Here is a 19,871-nt window from a genome sequence, read left to right as displayed (position 1 = left end):
CTTTATTTTTTTTATGAGACAGGGTTTCTTTGTGTAGTTTTTTTTGGAGTTTATTCCAGAACTCTCCCTTTACACCAGACTGGCCTCGACCTCACAGAGATCCGCCTGCCTCTGCCTGTCGAGTGCTGGAGATTAAAGGCCTGCAAAAATTAAGTGTATGTGTGCATGTCTGTGTGTGGGTATGCACATGTGAATACAGTTGCCTGTGGAGGCAGAGGCTTGGATTCCCTGACATTGCAGCTGCCTGACATCAGGGCTGGGAGTCAATCGCAGGTCCTCTGGAAAAGCAGTATGGTCCTCAGTATTATTTTACTAGTTTTTTTTTGGGGGGGGGTGTAGGGTTCACGTAATCCATGCTAGAATTTAACACAACATGTAGCTGAGGATGGTCTTGAAATTCTAATCCTCCTGCCTCTCCCTCTTGAGTGCTATGATCACAGGCACCAGTCTCCTCTTCCCTGTGATGCAGTGCTGGGGATGAAACCTAGGGCCTTGTGCATCCTAAGAACGTGCTCTACCCATTGCACTATGCCGTCAACCCCTCCTTTTTTGGCATTTATTTGTTTACTTATTTTGATGCAGGGTTGCTGTGGGACAATGGTCTGACCCTGTCACTTGTATTTTAAATAAACACTGATTGGCCAGTAGCCAGGCAGGAAGTAGAGTCGGGACAACGTGAATTCTGGGAATTTCAGTCTGCAGTTGTCACCCAGACACAGAGGAAGCAACATGTGACTGCCTCGCCTAAAAACATACCAAGCCACGTGGCTAACACAGACAAGAATTATGGGCTAATATAAGTTATGAGTTAATAAGAAGCATGAGCTAGGCCAATCAGTTTATGATTAATGTAGACTTCTCTGTGTTTATTTGGACTAATTATCTGTGGGAGCCCGGTGGTGGTGGCGCACACCTTTAATCCCAGCACTCCGGAAGTAGAGGCAGGCGGATCTCTGTGAGTTCGAGACCAGCCTGGTCTACTAGAGCTAGTTCCAGGAAGGCTCTAAAACCACAGAGAAACCGTCTCGAAAAACCAATAAATAAATAAATAGATAGATAAATAAATAAATAAATAAATAAATAAATAAATAGATAGATAAATAAATAAATAAATAAATAAATAAATAAATAAATAAATAAATAAATATCTGTGGGACCTGGTGGGACAGAAACCTCTGTCAACACAAGGTCTCACTCTGTAACCCAGGCTGGCCTTGGACTCAGAGTGATTCCCCTGTCTCAGCCTGCTGAGTGCTCGTAGAAGGGGTGTGAGCCACAGTGCTCGGCTAGCATGACCACTTTGGAGCATCTGCCTGGGACTTGAGGCACTGGAGCAGCTATGCTTCAGTTTGGGGAGTTGCTTACTACTCACTTCTGCCTCCACCTCAGGCCTTCCAAAGAGACACACTTGATTCTCCTGGCCTACGTGTGTGTGTGTGTGTGTGTGTGTGTGTGTGTGTGCATGAGCCTGTGAGTGCATGTGGAGGCCAGATGAAGACTTTTGTTGTCCTGCTCTCTACTTTTTTTCATTGATGTAGGGTCTCTCACTGAACCTGGAGCTTGTCATTTTGGGGCTCCAAGAATCTGCCCATTTCCAACCCTGTGCTTATCTCTGTCCCCCAACACCGGGGTTATAGGTGCACAAGTCACACCTGTTTTTTTTTTAAATTCTATTTACTTTTAATTTTATTACATTTATTTTTGGTATACGTGCATTTATCCATGACTCCTGTGTGAAAAGTCAGCGGACTAGAGCCAGGCGTGGTGGCATACTCTAATCCCAGAACTCTTGAGGCAGGCAGATCTCTGAGTTCAAGACCAGCCTGGTCTATAGAGTCAGTTCCAGGACAGCCAAGGCTACACAGAGAAATTGGAGGACAGCCTGTTGGAGTCAGTTCTCTTCTTCCACTGGGGCTTTCAATGCAAGCGCTCTCCCACAACGACCCACCTCACAGGCCAATAGACAGCTTCAAACTGTAGTGGAAGAGAGTCCACGTAAGCTTCCCCATCAGAACTGTTTAGAGCATAGCTCGGTGACACAGAGAAGGTCACTGTGTGGCCGCAGCCTCCTGTCTCCACCCTGTGGGAACTCTATTCCAGTTACACACTCAGTAAATACATGGCTCTCACTTGCCCTTGGGATCTCTGCTTCTGCTTCCCATATCCACACCTTAAATGACTTTAGGTCCTTAAAAAATAGAACAACACTATTGGTCTGGAATTCTATTTATTTGTTTCTTGTTTTATTTACAAGACAGAGACTCATTATAGCCCAGGCTGGCCTTGAATGCACAATTCTCCTGTCTCAGCCTCCTGAATGCTGGGATTACAGTCATGAGCTATGATGTATAGCTAATACTGATCCTTTTGCAATGGATTATTTCACTGAGTGTAATGACCTCAAGATTCATCTGTATCATGGAACATTCCTGACTTTTTCTTTTCTTGCCTTCTCTGAGTATTATTCTGCAATACACACACACACACACACACACACACACACACACACACACACACACCGTCTTCTACTTATCAACTCACCTGTCTAAGGACAATATGGTGGTTTGTACCTTTTTGTCTGTTGTTTATATTGCTACTATTGGACAAGCTGTACAAATACCTTTTTGAGATCTTTCATCTAGATATGCATCCAGAGGCAGACTTGCTGGATCATATGTTATTCTAGGCTTAAATTATTTATTTATTTTTCTTTGTGCATGCGTGTGTACCTGCCATGGCATACATGTAGAGGTCGTAGAATAACTTACAGGAGCTGATTCTCTCCTTCTACCATGTGGGTCCTGGGAATCAAATTCAAATCACCAGGCTTGATGTTGAGTGCCTTTGCCCATGGAACCATCTCTTTGGCCCTTGGTGTGTGTGCATACCCACGTGTGTTTAAAAAGGTAAGATCTCATGTAGTTCAGGCTAGACTTAAACTTACCGTGTAATTGAGGACGGTCTTGAATTCCTGTTCCTCCCACCTTCACCCTCTGAGTGCAGAAAAGTGCAGGCACCACCACACACCTGCTTCATTCTTACGGGACAATTAGAGCGCCTTACAAAGTGGTCGAACTCTTTATATTCTTCTCAGCGTGCACAGGCTCCAGTTTCTCCACTTTCTCATCAAAACCTTATTCTTTTTGGTTCTCCTTTAGTTTTTTGTATTGCTGAGACTAAAACCGAGAGCTTTGGGCATGCTGGGCCAGGGTTGGGCCTGAACCATGTCTTAGCCCCTCACTGGGGGATTCTAGGCAGGTGCCTTACAGCTGACATGGTCTCTGGTACCTATCAGTTCTCTGACCTGGAGAAATGGAGCTGGAGCTGGGATTCAATCTTCTGGTCTGGAAAATCTACTCCAGGGAAGCTGTGTGAGATTCCCTGAGACAAAGGCCTCATGTCCCTGTGGCGTGTGGTGCCATGCACGGGGAGCACTGTATCCCCCCCTGCCCCTGTGGTGTTTGGTGCCATGCACAGGGAGCACTGTACGCCTGCCCCTGTGGTGTGTGGTGCCATGCACGGGGAGCACTGTACCCCTGCCCCTGTGGTGTGTGGTGCCATGCATGGGGAGCACCACATCCCTGCTCACTCTTCAATTCTTGTCACCGCTTTGCTTCTTTCAGGAGCTGACCCTAAGTCAAGGATCTGAGTACCAGTAACTGGGCTGAGAAGATATTTCAGCAAATACCAGCAAAGAAAGAAGAGAGCCAAGAGAATTGGAAGCAGGTAACCAAAGGAATACATATAGGCACATGTTTAGAGTAGCACGTTTCCCCATCCCCAAAGATGGAAACAGCCCAAATATCTATCAAGAGATGAGTGGTCGAACCAAAGTGTGGCATGTCCAGAGAATGGGATATCACTCAGCAATACAAAGATCACAGCGATGATCCTTGCCAATGTGGCCAGACTTGAAAGAGGGAGAGGGAATAAGCCAGGCAAGAATGGTGCCACTGTGAAAGTGAAAGCCCATAGCATCACAAGGAAGATCAGGCACTGAGCAAAGTGGGTGTGACTTCATCCCCACACTGGGGAGGTAGCGCCCTGTAAGAGGATCAGATCCAGCCTCAGCTACACAGCACATTTGAGGCTAGCCTGCCTCAAAGATTTGTCTGTTAAGATTCATCTGGAAGGATTGCTAATGGGCACTGGTATTGTTCTGATAAACATGTTTCAGATAGAGGCGATGGTTGAAAAGGTTGTGAAGGCGCTAAATGCCAGTGAAAGTTTTACTTCCTTATGAATTTCTTAATCTTTATTAATTGTGTTGTGGCAGGATGTAAGTACTCTGAAGCCATTCTGTAGCCCAGGCTGGCCTCAGCCTGAGTCTCTTGGGTGCTGAGATTTCAGGCACACACCACCACACTTGGTTTCCCAACCCATTATTTTCTCATTATTTTAACACCGAGTCTCACCATGTTGTTGGTCTGGCCTTGACCTTATTGTATGATCTTAACAAACCTTGGATGTATTTTTTTCTTTTGCTTTTATATGTATGTGCATGTGTGGCCATATGTGTGTATGCACATATACGTAGGTAGGTACCTGAGGAAACCGGAGGAGGGTGTCAGATCCTCTGGAGCTGGAGTTACAGGTGGTTGAGAGCTGCCTGAGGTGATTTGTTAAAAGTGAAAAAAACTCAGGTCCTCTAGAAGAGCATAAAGTGTTCTTAACCACTGAGCCAGCTCTTCTGCACTGCTCCTATTACTTGTTTTTTTCTGAGACGGGTTTCTCTGTGTAGCCCTGGCTGTCCTGGAACTTGCTCTGTAGACCAGGCTGGCCTCCAGAGTGCTGGGATTAGAGGTGTGGGCCACCACAGCCTGTGTGGCCTTGGGTACTTTTAATCTTCTTGTCTCAATCTTCTGAGTATTGGAATTGCTGATTTGTGCCACCTGGCCCAGATTTCTTTCAAACTCTAAATAATCACTTTTATATCTCAGTGAACTTAAAGAAAAAAGTATCCATATGAGAGAGAATTTAAGTTTTTTGCCTGCCCTCTTCTCTCATCTGAGAAAATCTAGCTATGGAGCTCAGGTTAGCCTCACTTGCAATCCTTCTGCCTCAGCTCCTTGAGTTCTGGGAATATAAACATGTGCTTCCATGCTTGGCCTGCCATTTGTTTTTCTGCATTTGACTTATTTCCCTTGCCCTGCGTGGCTGCACAAACCTGCAGTTCCAGTCACTTAGGAGGCTGAAGAAGAATATCACTTCATACCAGGAGTTAAAGGTCAGCCTGAATATATAACAAGACGCCATTTCAACCAGCCGATCAATAAAAGAAGGCCGAGTGGTTTGTTTTACTTAACATGATGTCTTCCAGTACCTTTTTGGTCAAAAATAACAGGCTATTTTTTTTGTGGCCTATTCTGTAGTATGAATTGCTTATTTAAATGGCATTTTAGGGCCTAGGAGGATGGCTCAGTGTTGAAGAGTGTGCACTGCTCTTATGAGAAGGAGGTTCTGCTCCCACGACCCATGATAGCTGACTCACAACTGCCCATAATTCCAGTCCTGGGGATCCATCGCTTCTGGCCTCCAAAGACACCTGCACACAGTTAAACACTTGACATCCAAAAATTAAGAAAAATGGTGTTGTATATTATGTGAATCTTCACTTTAATTGAAAAAAGAAAGAAGAAAAAGAAGAGTTTGGAAAGTAAGACAGGGAGGTAGAAAGCCAGTCAAGGATGTTCTTGCTTTGGGCTGTTGGAGTTAATCTTATCATGGAAAACCCTGAATAGAGTCCATGTCTTGGTGCTATTACACACACACACACACACACACACACACACACACACACACACACCACAGAGAGAGAGAGAGAGGGAGGGAGAGAGGGAGAGAAAGAGCCGGAGTGTTGATTTACTAAGACTCTAGAGCCATTGGTTGAGGGCTACTTTGTGTGTATGCACGCATGTGTGCATGCATGTGTATTGCTTCCTGGGACTCTATCGGTGCCCAAATAGAGAAAGTCCTACGATAGAAGTTTCCAGAGTGTGTCTTGGGGCTGGAGACATAGAGGGAGGTTAGACTACCTTCTGGATATAGCATCCCCTTCCAGTACTGCAACAACAAACAAATAAACAAATGAAAATTAAATAACTAGAAAAGAAAGAAAATAAGGGTGGTGGGGATTAGGGATGGAGAGATGGCTCAGCAGCTAAAAGCAACGACTTCTCTTGCAGAGGACTTGAGTTTGGGGCTCCCAGCACTCATAACTCTTTATAACTCGGAACTCTCTTCTAGCCTCTACAGGCATTGCACTCACAAGCACGATCCCTTCACCGGGATACACATAATTAAAAATAAGCCCCCTTTAAAATTTGTCTTTGTCTCCTAAAGAAAGGTGTGTGTGCTGCCAAAGTGAAGGTTGAGGGTGAGCCCAGAGACACTCGGGGACCCTCCGGTGTGCGGGACAGGCCCACGGGAGCCTGGTCGTGTTGATTAGTCCCGCGTGTCTTCTAGGATGCTGCCCATCACCGACTACGTGTTGTACCTGCTGGGGCTGGAGAAGACAGCCTTTCGCGTGTATGCCGTGTCCACGCTGCTGCTATTCCTCCTTTTCTTCCTCTTCCGCCTGCTCCTGCAGGTGTTCAAATTATGTTGGGACTTCCGCACCACTTGTCGCAGGCTGAGCTGCTTCCCGGAGCCTCCAGGCCGCCACTGGCTGCTGGGCCACGTGAGCATGGTGAGTGAGCCGGGGTGGAGCTGGGCCGGCTGAGGTTAGAAGCAGATTCACTCTGTGGAGTAGGAGACCAAACCTTAGAGAAGGCAAGCATTTGCCCAGGGTCACACGGATGGGAGGAGGCAGAGCTGACGATAAAGTTAACTTGGTACCCCCTGCTGGGTAACTTTCCTAATACTGGAAGCTGCAATGTAGGCCACTGGATACTGGAGTGTGGACATACATCAGTGCTCTTACTCAGAGCTGAGTGTTACAATAAAGACCTGCCAGGTTTTATTTACCCACTAGTACAATAGTGGCTCTACAGTTACCGGGGTAACCAACTGCCCTTTAAAGAAAATTATCCATGCTGCCTAGAACAAAATAGTAGTAGTAGTGATGATGATGACGATGACGATGATGATTTCTGTAGTTCTATATGTAGCAGCAATTCTAGTGTAGCGGGGAGATATTGATGCCCATAAAATTTGGGGTCTGGGGTCTAGAGTGGGGACAAGGAGGGAGGGGGCTCCTGGAGATTTTGTTTCCCTACCCTTACCTGTTAGGGTGATTCTACTCTTGTTCTTTTTGCTTGTTTGTTTTGAAACTAGGTCTCTTTATGTATCCCTAGCTTCCTAGAACTAGCTCTTGTAGACCAGTCTGGTCTTGAACTCCCAGAGATCTGCCTGCCTCTGCCTCTCAAACTGGGATTAAAGACGTGCACTACCATACCTAGCTACACTCATTATTGGAATACTATGATACTATACTGGGATTCTAACTCTTTCTTTGCATTTTTTTTTTTTTACAAAGTCTTGTCATTACAGGCCAGGCTAGCCTCAAACTCATAAGCCTTCTGCCTCAGCCTCTTGAGTGCTGGGATTACAGACATATCTAAGCACGCCTGACTCATCTAAATTTTTGTTTTTAATTTTATTTTGAGATGGTCTCACTCTGCAGCTCAGCTTGGCCTGGGATTCGTGCATAGCTCAGGCTAGCCTCAAGCTTACAGCAAATCCTCTTGCCTCAGCCTCATGAGTGTTGAGGTTACTGTTGGGAACTCATGTCTGAGACAGAAAAAGTCTCTTTAAAAAGTGGGGAGCTAAACATAAATTGAGAGTCCCTGCTTAGGGGCACACTTACACACACCATTCAAGACATAAACATTGGTTCACATGGTGACAAACCTTTGGATCCAGTTACTCAGGCTGATCACAGAACACAGACATTCATCTTGAGCAACACAGGAAGACCTTGTCTTTTGTATCTAGGCTGACTTTGAAGTTGCTATCTTCTAGCCTTCCTGAGAAATCCTGGATTCCAATCATTCAAACCCTTTCCTGCTCACACACCACCATGGCTCCCCACTGCTATCCTGAGGAAGGCTAAGGTTCAAAGTCTTCTGGACTGGGAACCCCAACCTCTTGACTTGTCCTGCCCTCCTCCTGTGGTCTCCAGAACTGACTTCCCATTTCTGAAGCTGGCCCCTATGAAATTGTGTCCTTGGTCCAAATATCCTTTTCTTATAGATGCATTTTCATGCTGATCTCCAAGCACATATTGGCAAAAGGCCTTCTCTGCTTTCAGGCTTAGTTTGTATTTCCTGAGAAGAGTCTTAGTGTGTAACCCAGGCTACTATAACTGTTATTATCTTCCTGAAAGTTCACTGCTAGGCCCAGCTCTTCTCTCTCTCTCTTTCTCTCCCCCGCTCTGTATGTATGTATATGTCTCTGTGTCTCTATCTCTCTGTCTTTCTCTTACTCACTCCCCAGGGAACTCCTATAACACAGTCTAGTCTTAGACCTATTATTTAGCTAAAGATGATATTGAATTTCTGGCCCTCCTGCCCTCTACCTGTCGAGTGCTGAGACAGCAGACATTTGCCACTATAAATGCTTTAATAGTATTTTTTAAACTAATATTGTATTATTGTATTGTACGTTGCTTTTCTGTGGCTATGATAAAACACCCTGAACTAAAGCTACTTAGGGAAGGAAAGGGTTTGTTTGACTGTGCTTCCAGGTCACCATCATCATTGGGGGAAGTCAGGGGAGAAGCAGAAACCATGGTGGTGCACTGCTGACTAGCTTGCTCCCCTTGGCTTGGGGAGCTTTCTTATACAGCTAGGATCACTCGCCCATGGGTGATACTGACTACAGTGGGTTGGATCCCCTTACATCAATTACCAATAAAGGTAATTCCTCACATACATAGCTACAGGTCAGTTAGATCTGCACAGTCTCTATTCTCAGCCGTCCAGGTGACAAAACTAAAGAGGACATACATCAAATATTTGATAAATCCAACTCTTATTGCTATATTTACTATTTTCTCTCTCTTTTCCTCTTTCGCTCCCTCTCCCTGGGATGCTATCTTTGAAATCCATGCTCTCACAAATACTGGGCAAGAGTTCTACCCCTGAGCCACACCCCTGCCCCTCACTAAGGGATTCTAAGCTGAGTTGTCGTGTCTTTGTTGCCTGTTTCTGCCTGCCGCAGTATCTTCCCAACGAGAAGGGCCTTCAGAATGAGAAGAAAGTCCTGGATACCATGCACCACATCGTCCTGGCATGGGTTGGACCTTTCCTGCCTCTCTTGGTTCTTGTACATCCCGATTACATCAAGCCGGTGCTGGGTGCTTCAGGTAGGCTGGTTGGGCCTCAAAGGCATGAGTGAACTTCCAACTCCTAGAACCTTCCTGGGCTTGTAGACATGAGGGTACTATAGAGGAAGGGTTACTTGAGTAGGGATTTGAGGAATGAACAGAAGTTCACCAAAGAGGGCCAGGCAATAAAGGCTGGGAGAACAACATAGGAAAAAGGGTGACTATGTGAGAGTCTCAGGAACTGTGCAAGGCTGTGCACCTACTAAGTAATTTGTTCATATAAATTGTTCATCCAGATTTGGGTAAGTGTTGCTCAATTCTAGGCCATGGTACTTTCTTCATTAAGATTGTGATCTGCTCACCATGACCAAGCATTTCAGTGATCCCATGGCCAACTGGCTGGCAGGGAGGCAGATATGGATACTTCTGTCTGCTGGCCTTCCTTATCTCCCAAGTGTGCTTGATGACTTCTCAGTCATTCTCAGCACTCAGCTCCAAGGGCCTTGTCTTCCAGGAAGTCCTTCCCCAATCCTCCAGGGGTCTCTGTCTTTTAGACCCGCCATCCTTTAGTCCTAATCCTTTGGGGTGAGTGAGTCTCTATTCCTCTTGAAATGGATCTTCAAGAATGACCTTGCCTGGAGCTGATCGTCTTCATAGCCCCAAGGGGACTGGCTTGGTTTTTGGAGAAAAGGGTCTCTTTTTTTATTATTTATTTCTATTTTATGTGCATTGGTGTAGGTCTGCTTGAGGGTGTTAGATCTTGGAGTTACAGACAGTTGTAAGCTGTCATGTGGGTGCTGGGAATTGAACCCATGTCCACTGGGAGAATAGTCAGTGTTGCTAACAACTGAGCCATCTCTCCAGCACTGAAAAGGGTCTCTTTATTTAGCTCAGGCTGGCTCACACCAAAGATCCCCTCAAATGTGTGCCACCATTCCGGTAGTATGGGGCCCCCGGAGCTTTCAGCCCTCCTGCTCCTCCCTGTGAGTCTGTCCACCTCCACTGTCACTGTTGCCCAGGCTGGACCCTGTTCCCCTTCACTGTGTTCTCTCCTTATGGAGGCAGAACCAGCCCAGGGTACAGTGCATTGGTGTGAGTCGGTGTGTTCGCAAGGTTGTGCAACAGCTCACTCTTTCTAGTTTCAAAGGTTTTCATCATTCCCACAAGTAGCTTGCGCCTGAGGCAGTCTCGCCTCTGGTTCCTCCCTGCTGAACTTCCCGGCTCCCAGAACCTGCTTTCCATCTAGATGGACTTGCTGCTTCCAGATTTTTTTTTTGGTCTGGTTTCTCCCAGTCAGCCTTTTGTCTTCCCGGTCCCTCCATACCACTGTGCTCTTTTTATGATCCATTGTAGAGATGGATCGAACTTCACTTGTTCAGCTACCCAATGGTTGTTGAGAACAAACCTGCGGGGAGCGTTCGCTCTCACAGTCCCCCTCCTCCTGCTTCTGCTCCTTTATTCCTTCTTTCTTTTCTTCCAACAACAGAATTTTTTTAAATTTGTGTGTGTGTGTAGGTCAGAGGACAATTTGTGGAAATCAATTGTCCTTCAACCACGCAGATCCCAGGGATCAAACTCAGGCTGTTTTGCCAGTGCGGCAGGTGCCATCTTACGGGCCCTCCTCTGCCTTTCTCCCCGATACCGGGCATGGAACTCAGGGCGTTGAGGACCATTGGCAAATGCTCTGCTACTGAATCCTGTCTCCCGAGTCCTTTCTAAGAAAGGCTTTATATGTTTATTTGTGTACGCATGTTTATGTGCATGTGCATGGAGCTTGGAAGCACGTACCCTTACCTGCTGAGTCAGCCGTGGGGTCCAGGGTCTCTTGTTCACTGCTGTTGGCCAGAGACCTTCACCTGTCCCCACCTCCCGCCTCACTGCAGAGGTACTACTCTGTCTGGTCTTAAATGGCTCCAGGAGATCCGAACCTAAGTCCTCACCGTTGGAAGGCAAGCATCTTATCTCCCGAATCATACTCCCTAGGCCTGTATTTTACTTTCTAAGGAATTCCCATGCCATTTTCCACAGAGACTGTGCATTAATTGTTCAGTACTCAATCCACAAGTGCTTGCTGCCAATAAGTGATAACTGTAATTAGAGCAAGAAACCAGCCAACAGTTGGTTCATCTGTCAATGACACATGTGCAGATTTATGGAGTATCTGTCGGGATGAGGAGTAGGATGGCTCGGCAGGCAAAGGTGCTTGCCGCCAAGCCAGATGACCTGAGCTTGGTTCCCAGAACCCCATGGTGGAAGGAGAGAACCTCCTCCTGTAGGGTGTCCTCTGACCTTCACCTGCATACCTTGCATGGCACTCACACATACACGTGTCCACTCATACACGGAAATGTTATTAAAAATAATAAAGAAAAGGAGATGGAGGGTCAGATTGGTGACCTGTCTAGGTTTTCATAACAAGTATCAGCAGGGCTGAAGTCTGACCCCATGCCTGGCTGTCAAGCACAGTTTTGTGTGTATGAGCATCTCTGAGCTGGGCACCATGTGTGTAGTAGGAGCCTTTCCCAAGCACTTTCCCTTGAAGTGGCACTGCCGGTCTGGTAGAGGTAGTTTTCTTTCTAGCATGACCGTCATGTAAGAACAGGGAGAGAGTTGAGGATGAGCCAGAGGATGGGACAGTAAAGGATCCCCTTGTGAGAGAGCTTCCTGGAAAAGGGATCAGTAAAGCCAGGGTTTGAAGGATGTGTAGGAGTTAACCAGGTGTAGAGTCCAAGACAGAGAGGCTTGCCAGTCCAGAGGTACAGAAGTGGGAAGGTCTAGGGGAACTCAGGTGCTCTGAGTGGATTCAGAGGAAGCTGGACCAAGAAGCAGATGGGTCTCCACTTTATCCTGGCGTGCTAGGGCCAGTGGCAGGTATGTGAGCCAGGCAGCAGTTGACCAGATCTGGGTGTCAGTAAGACTCCTGACTAGTTTAGCCTGGATTCCAAAGCCAAGACGAGAGAGGGTGACTGTCCTGCTACCTTGCTTTCGGTGCTACTTCTGCTTAGAAGTCTTTTGGGCCTTTCCAGGAGCCCTACCTCTGTGGCTCTCTTAGCACCTGGCACGCCCTCTGCGGGTTTGATAATTGACTGGTGTGGGCCTCTCCTTCCCTTTCCCACGCCACCCAGGAGCTCCCGCAGGCAGGGAGTGGAGCAGAGCCATCCTTGGATCACTGGCTTCACCTTGCATGGGCTGGGCACAGAAAGGCAGCAGAAGGGGCGTGCCTGTGTGCCCATGAGGGATGACTGTGCAGGTGTTTGCCAGTGCAGGGAAGGGTGCGAGGGTGGCTGAGTCACACTGGGTGCACGTATCTCTTTCTTGGGTGCCTCTCCACTAAAACCTTTCTATGGTGTGTAGTTTTCTTTTACTCTTTGGGGGCCCACCATCCAGCTCCCACATAAATACATGGAGACTTATTCTTAATTATGAATGGCCAGCCTTAGTTGGGCCAGCTTTTCTAACTTAAATTATCCCATTTCTCTTTAACTATGTTTGCTTCTGGGATTTTTTAAACTTTTTTTATTCTATATATCGTTCTTTCCTTCTTACTCCGTGGCTGGATGTATAACTGGGTGGCTGTACCCTAGCGTCCTCCTCTCCTTTTTTGCTTCTCCTCTTCCTCTTCTCTCTCCTAGATTTCTCCTCCTATTTATTCTCTCTGCCTGGTAGCCCCATCTATTCCTCTCCTGCCTAGCTATTGGCTGGTCAGTCCTTCATTAGACCAATCAGGTGTTTTAGACAGGCAAAGTAACACAGCTTTACAAAGTGAAACAAATGCAACATAAAAGAATTCAATACATCTTTTCATTGTTAAACAGATATTCCACAGCATAAACAAATGTAACACATCTTAAATCAAACATTTGTGTACAAGAAGGACATATCCATTAATCCAGCCAGCCAGCCACACATATTTCTATATATTCACCTACTCATCTGTCATTCCACTCACCCAATCACTCAATTATACATCCATGCATGCATACATGCAATTTTCCATGTATTCATCTGTTCACCCATCCAACCATCTGTTCACCTGTTCAACCACACATATGCTCATCCATCCATCCATCCATCCATCCATCCATCCATCCATCCATCCACCCATCCACCCTTCCACTCACTTACTTACTCACCCATTTTTGCCTACCCATCTTACCATTCATCCACCAGTCTGTCTGTTCACACATCCACTTACCCGCCCACCTAATCACCCATTTGTCCACTTACTCATCTACCTACCAACCCATTCATCTGCCCATCCATCCATCCATCCATCCATCCAATCATTCATGTACATATCAACCATTAACCTACCACCTACCCATCTACTTATCCCTCTTTTCATCCATCCACCCACTAATCCCACCCACCCATCCATCCATTCATCAATCCAACTATCTATTTCTCCTTTCCTTCCTTCCTTTGCTTTATTTTTTTAAATAAAAAACAAGTGTGCATGTGTGTCTCTGTGTGTATGCGTGCATGTGTGCACACACATGTATGTGCATGTACACACTTGTAGTTCAAGGCTTGACATTTTCCAGCTAAACTTGTGAGCCTCAGAGACTCTGTTTTCACTCCCCAGCTCTGGGATCACAGGTGCTTGCAGCCAAGCCTGACTTATTTTAATTAGTTTTTATTTTCTTATTTTGTATGTGTGTTAGGGCAGGTGTGAACCACAGCACACAAAGCAGAGATGAGAGAGCAACTTGCAAGAGTCTCTCCTTCAACCATAGGGATTCGTGGGATCTAACTTGGGTCTTTGGGCTTGGTGACAAGCACCTTTACCCACTGAAGCATCTCACTGGGCTGTAACTTTTTTCCCGGGTTCTGGGGATCCACAGTCAGTCCTCCTGCTGGTACAACAAGTACACTTACTCTCGGAGCCCTTTCTCCAGCTCCTGCTTTTTCTCTCATCCGTCTGCCATTTGATTCATTCATTCACTGAATAAAAAAGGGTTTTGGTATTTTTTTTTTTTTGAGGCAATGTCCCAGGCTGGCTTTGAACTCACTACATAGCCCAAGGTGTTTCTGAACTTCCTACCTCCTCCCAAGATTGCAGGTGTGTGCCACCAAGCCCAGCTCATTACATCAGCTTTGATTTCTCTGGGTTTCTCCTCTTAGCAATCTTTGTAACATCATCTACAAAGATCTGCGATTCACATTTGATGTTCTGAACCTGATAGTGCCAAATAACATCCCCCCCCATCTTTGAAGGTCTTGGGGACATGATGTCCCACGGTGACATGGGATTCCTTTTTAGATCTCGTTGCAAAGCTTATGATTTGCTACTTCACAGATAAACTGTAGTATTATACCAGGCTTCTGTCCGAAGCTATCAGTAGCAGGACGTTCACCCTGGCATCCAGGTGCTGCAGGCCACTCTGGAGTCTCTCCCCTTAAAGAACTGCTGGGGGTTCAGCCCTGGCCCCATGACCTGCCTCTTTAGTTCAGGCTCAGCCAAAGCTGCCATGTCTGCTTTTCTGGAGCTTCTGGGTCGTCATGGCAGCCAGATCCAGTCAGAAAACTTGGTGGATGTGGGTAAAAAAGCTTCATGATTCCCTAACCTGTGACTCGGGCAATATCTAGCTTTTGGTGTGTGTGTGTGTTGGCTTGTGGGTATGTATATATGCATGCGTGCATGTAAAGTCCTGAGGGTACCCCAACTGTCACTCCTCATGTGCCTTCCATCTTGTGTTTTGAGACAGGATCTCCCACTGGCTTGGAACTTGTGAAGACTGGTTGGCCAGTGAGCCCCAGATACTTCTTTTTACCTTCACATGGCTGGGATTATAGGTGCATCTTAAAAAATAAATTAACTTTTATTTGGTATGTGGGGAAGGGAGAGGAGGCACATATGAAGAGGTCAGAGAACAACACTTGATGCTCTCCACCTTGTACACACCATAAGAGGAAACCAGAACTCATTATGGATGACTGTGAGCCACCATGTGGTTGCTGGGAGTTGAACTCAGGACCTCTGGTAGAACAGCCAGTGCTCTGAGCCATCTATCTCTCCAGCCTATTTTTTTTTAATATAAGGAAGTCCAGCATTCAGGACCAATGAGGTGGCTCCGTGGGTAAAGTCAATTGTTGGCAAGCCTGACGAACTGAATTTACTCTCTGAGACCCACATGGAAGAGGAGTACTGACTCCTACAAGTTTTCCTTTGACCTCCATGTAAGTGCCAGGCACGTGCTTACACACACATACTCACACACACAGATAGATAAATACATACATATATATGCAGATTTTCTAAAACTTGGGTTTCTTTTGTATTTATTTTTAGTGTGTGCATTCGTGCACATATGTATAAGTATGCACTATATCATGTATGTGGATGTCTGAGCACAGGTTGTGGGAGTCAGTTCTCCCCTTTTTCCTTCTGAGTCCCAAGAATTAAACCCAAGTCATCAGATTAGCAGGAAGCATCCTTACACACAGAGATATCTAGCAGGCCCAAGTTTTTTATTTTTATTTTTATTTTTTTATTTCTTTCCTTTTAGTAAAACTATTAACACAGCAGCCCAGGTTGGCCTGGAACATGTTATGCACATAACTGAAGCTGCCCTGAAATGTACAGTGATTTCTGACTTAGTGTATCAACTGCTTGTATTACAGGCATGCAACACCCCACCCAACTCAAGGCTCTCCCGCGAGAGCAATGGGGAGCCATGGGAGGTGTTTGAGCAGGAGAGGCTTAAGTTCAGATCAGCATGTTATAAGATTTATCAAGGGATGGATGTGAAGGTGGGGAGAGATGGGAGGGCAGGAGCCCAGAGAAGAGGCCCAAGGAAGTCATAAGCAGAGGTCGGAACTCGGTCTGGGATCACCGCTGCCTCTTCTCTCTCCACAGCTGCCATTGCACCCAAGGATGAGTTTTTCTACAGCTTCCTGAAGCCTTGGTTAGGTGAGTGCCACAGGGAGGAGGGTGATCCTCACTCAGAGCAGTGGAAGGAAACCAGTTTACTTTGCAACTTTGCAAGGTTGTGTGCTAGCATGGAGAACAGGCAAAATGGCTGCCTTCCCCCTCCATTCAATCCCAACTGGTTTTTATATTTCTTTTTTATTTATTTATGTTTGTTGATTTATTTTAGTATATTGGTGGTTTTTCCAGCGTGCATGTCTGTATGAGGGTGTCAGATTCCCTGGAATTGGAGTTACAGACAGTTGTCTGTGTGAAACTCCCGAGACTCATCTGGGCAGGCCTCAGAGGAGAGGGGCAGTGTCCTTGCCACACCTGAAATGGGTTGGCAGTGGGTCCCCCTTGCTCCTGTCTGAGCAACTGTGGTCTACGGTCTTCACAGTCTTCACGCCTGGTGGCCTTGTGTTTCCCTTCCAGGCTAAGTGGCGGCGGCGGCTGGCAGAGGGCTCGGTGACCTCCTTCGATATGTTCGAGCATGTCAGTCTTCTGACCCTGGACAGCCTTCAGAAATGTGTGTTCAGTTACAACAGTGACTGCCAGGAGTGAGTGTGACCCCCCAGGGTAGGTGGGGGTGGAAGGAGAGCGGGACCCTCCCTGCTGTGAAGCAAGCTTGGCTGTGCACCCTGAACCTTGTTCTCTTTCTTTTTCTTCCTGGTGGCCCCCAAGGTGACATCACCTCTCTAAGCCTCCGTTCTCCTATAAAAAACAATCATAAAAAAGGATCAAGTGAGATTTTGGCTGGGTGTGGTAGTCCACACCGGTGATCCATAATTGCAGCATTTGAGAGGTTGAGGCAAAAGGATCTTGAGTGTGAGTTTAGCCTGGACAGCTTAGTGAAGCCTCATCTCACAAACCCCACAGAGCTAGATGGCACACACCTTTAAACTGAGCACTCAGGACACAGAGGCAGGAAGATTGCTCTGAGGTAAGGCCAGCTTGCACAGTGACCTTTAGGATAACCTAGGCTACATCTTGAGAACCTGTCTCAAAAGCAAGCAAGCAAGCAAGCAAGCAAGCAAGCAAGCAAGCAAGCAAGCAAAAACCCCATATAAATACATAATTAAGGAGGTAAAATGGTGTCAGCAGTGTCATCACACTTAGTGGATGCTCAGGAAATGCTGCTCTCCCTTGTTTCTCCACAGAGAGGGCACAGCACAGAAATGTCCACCTCATTCTTTCTTTGATTCCTCCCTTTCCTTCCTCTTTTCTCTCCTTCCTTTCCTCTTGTCCTTTCTGTCCTTTTTCTTCCCTCTTATTTGGTCTTATCCCCTCTTCTTCCTCATCTTCTTTTTCTTCATCTCTTTTCTGTATTGCTATTTTTCTTTATCCCTATCTCCCTCCTTCTCCTTCCTTATGCCCACTTTCTTTTCCTCCTTTAAAATATATACGAAAAACTTTGTTTATCTTTGAATACTATGCCTTTGTGTCCATGCATGGGCAGGCATGTGCACATGAGTACAGGGGGCCATCGAGCCTAGAGGTGTCAGAGGCCCCGGAGCTGGAGTTACAGGCAAGCTGTGGACTGTCCAGCATGGGTGCTGGGAATTAAACTTTATTCCTCTGGGAGACTAGCATGTGCTCTTAACTATTGGGTCATACTTCCATCCCATCCTACAGGCTTTCACACAGTACCCAGGGTGGCCTCTTGATCATCCCTGATTCCCCCTCTTTAGTGCTGGGATTACAGGAGGGAGCCGCCACCCCTAACCCTTTGCCAAACAAAAATGAAAATATCTGATTTTGAGACATGCTCTCAGGATAAAACAATGTGGCATCTTTCCTGGCTTGTAAAAAGCATTCGGTGAATAGTTGTTGACTGAACTAATAAAATAATAATCACGTAGGTTTGTTCATTTCCCAAATATTCCTTATGGGGCTGATTGTGCAACTCTGAAGTAGGGTGCCTCTTATGTAGGAGGCCCTTGGTTCCATCTTTAGTCTTGCGCAATGAAATATAATAAGCCCGGAGCAGGGCTTAAGAGATGATCCAGTGGTTACAAGCACATGATGCTCTTGCACAGGATGGGTAATTTGGTTCTAAGCACAAATGATGGGCAAGCAGTTAACAAACCACCTATAGCTCCAGTTCCAGGGGTATCTGGTGCCCTCTTCTGGTCACTTAGGGCACCTGCATGCATGTGGTGAACACACACACACTCAGATCCCCACATGTGGTGGCAGAAGTCTGTAATCCCAGCCCTTGGGAGGCAGGTGCAGGAGGATTTCTGAATTCAAGGCCAGCCTGGTTTACAGAGCAATTTCCAGGACAGCCAGGGCTACACAGAGAAACCCTGTCTCAAAAAAACAAAAAAGCAAAAGCAAAACCAAACCAAACCAAACCAAACCAAAACAACAACAACAAAACCCTCACGGGCTGGAGAGATAATTTAGTAATTAAGAACACTTGATGCTGCTGTGTAGGACCCGGTTTGATCCCTAGCATCTTCCTGGCAGTTCAGCACCATCTGTAATTCTAGTTTTGCGGGATCCAGCTTCTGTTTCTGACTTCTGAGCGTATCAGGGACACATATAGTGCACAGATGTGCAAGCAAAGCACTCATACGCATAAAATAAAAATAAAATAAAAGAATAACAAAACAAAACCCTTTAAATAGAGTAAGTCATGTGGTGGTGGTGCAAGCCTGCAATCCAAGTACTTGATGGGTAAAGAAAGGGGAAGAAGAGACTGTGTCTCAAAAAACACAAAAAGACTGGTGATATAGCTCAATTGGTAAAGTGCTTGCCTAGTATATGCAAAACCTTGCAGTCCATCTCCAGCCACACACACACACTCACAAAGAGAGAGAGAGACAGAGACAGAGAGACACAAAGAGAGAGACAGAGACAGACAGACAGGCACACACACACAGACGGGGAGAGGGACACACACAGACGGGGAGAGAGACACACACAGAGGGACAGAGAAAGAGAGAGACAGAGACAGACACACAGACACACAGAATACAGGGGCTGGAGACGTGGCCCAGCTATAAGAGCACTTGCTGCTTTGGAGAACTCGGCATTCAGTTCCAAATACCCACGTGGCAGCCATCAATCAACTGTAACTCCAGCCCCAGTGGATCAGACTCCTTTTGGTCCCACCACTCACTACATACAGCTGGTGCACAGACATACACGCTGGCAAACACTCATGCACATAAAATAAAAAGAATTTAAAAAATAACAAAATAATACAGAAGTTCTGTCTGTTATTACGCAACGAAGACAGGGCTCATGCATGTCTCTGGGCCGCGCGGGTGGCTCACTGCCCTTCTCTCTGCAGGAGAATGAGCGATTACATCTCTTCCATCATCGAACTGAGCGCTCTGGTGGTGAAACGCCAATACCGCCTGCATCACTACCTGGATTTCATCTACTATTTCACGGCCGACGGGCGGCGCTTCCGCAGGGCCTGCGACACCGTGCACAAGTTCACCACCGAAGTCATCCAGGAGCGGCGGCGGGCGCTGCACCAGCAGGGCGCAGAGGCATGGCTGAAGGCCAAGCAAGGCAAAACCTTGGACTTCATAGACGTGCTGCTGCTGGCCAAGGTGAGGCTGGGTGGACGTAGGCTCCTGGCCCTAAAATTAAACCCAGTGCTGAAAAAAGATTCTCAGACTCGTGGGGATTACAGTTAGGAGCTGCAGTTCTTCTACAAGAGCAGCAAGTGCTCTT

The 19,871-nt window shown here is 46.5% G+C and overlaps 1 protein-coding gene across 1 annotated transcript in view; it reads left to right on the top strand.

The window, feature by feature from the left end:
* Cyp4f22 (cytochrome P450 family 4 subfamily F member 22) overlaps positions 1–19,871 on the top strand; it is a 45,926-nt gene that overhangs the window by 10,090 nt on the left and 15,965 nt on the right. The window contains exons 2-5 of the mRNA XM_050146030.1: positions 3,624–3,726; positions 6,466–6,688; positions 9,163–9,307; positions 16,128–16,185. Coding sequence (XP_050001987.1) covers positions 6,467–6,688; positions 9,163–9,307; positions 16,128–16,185 — 425 coding nt within the window. The 5' untranslated portion in view covers positions 3,624–3,726; position 6,466. The remainder of the gene's footprint in view (positions 1–3,623; positions 3,727–6,465; positions 6,689–9,162; positions 9,308–16,127; positions 16,186–19,871) is intronic.

This window comes from Alexandromys fortis, unplaced genomic scaffold, assembly GCF_014885135.2.
Source record: "Alexandromys fortis isolate MF-2015 unplaced genomic scaffold, M_Fortis_MF-2015_v1.1 scaffold_42, whole genome shotgun sequence".
Lineage (NCBI taxonomy): Eukaryota > Metazoa > Chordata > Mammalia > Rodentia > Cricetidae > Alexandromys > Alexandromys fortis.
The sequence above is the reverse complement of the archived record's forward strand: the minus strand, read 5'-3'. Positions and strand labels throughout refer to the sequence as shown.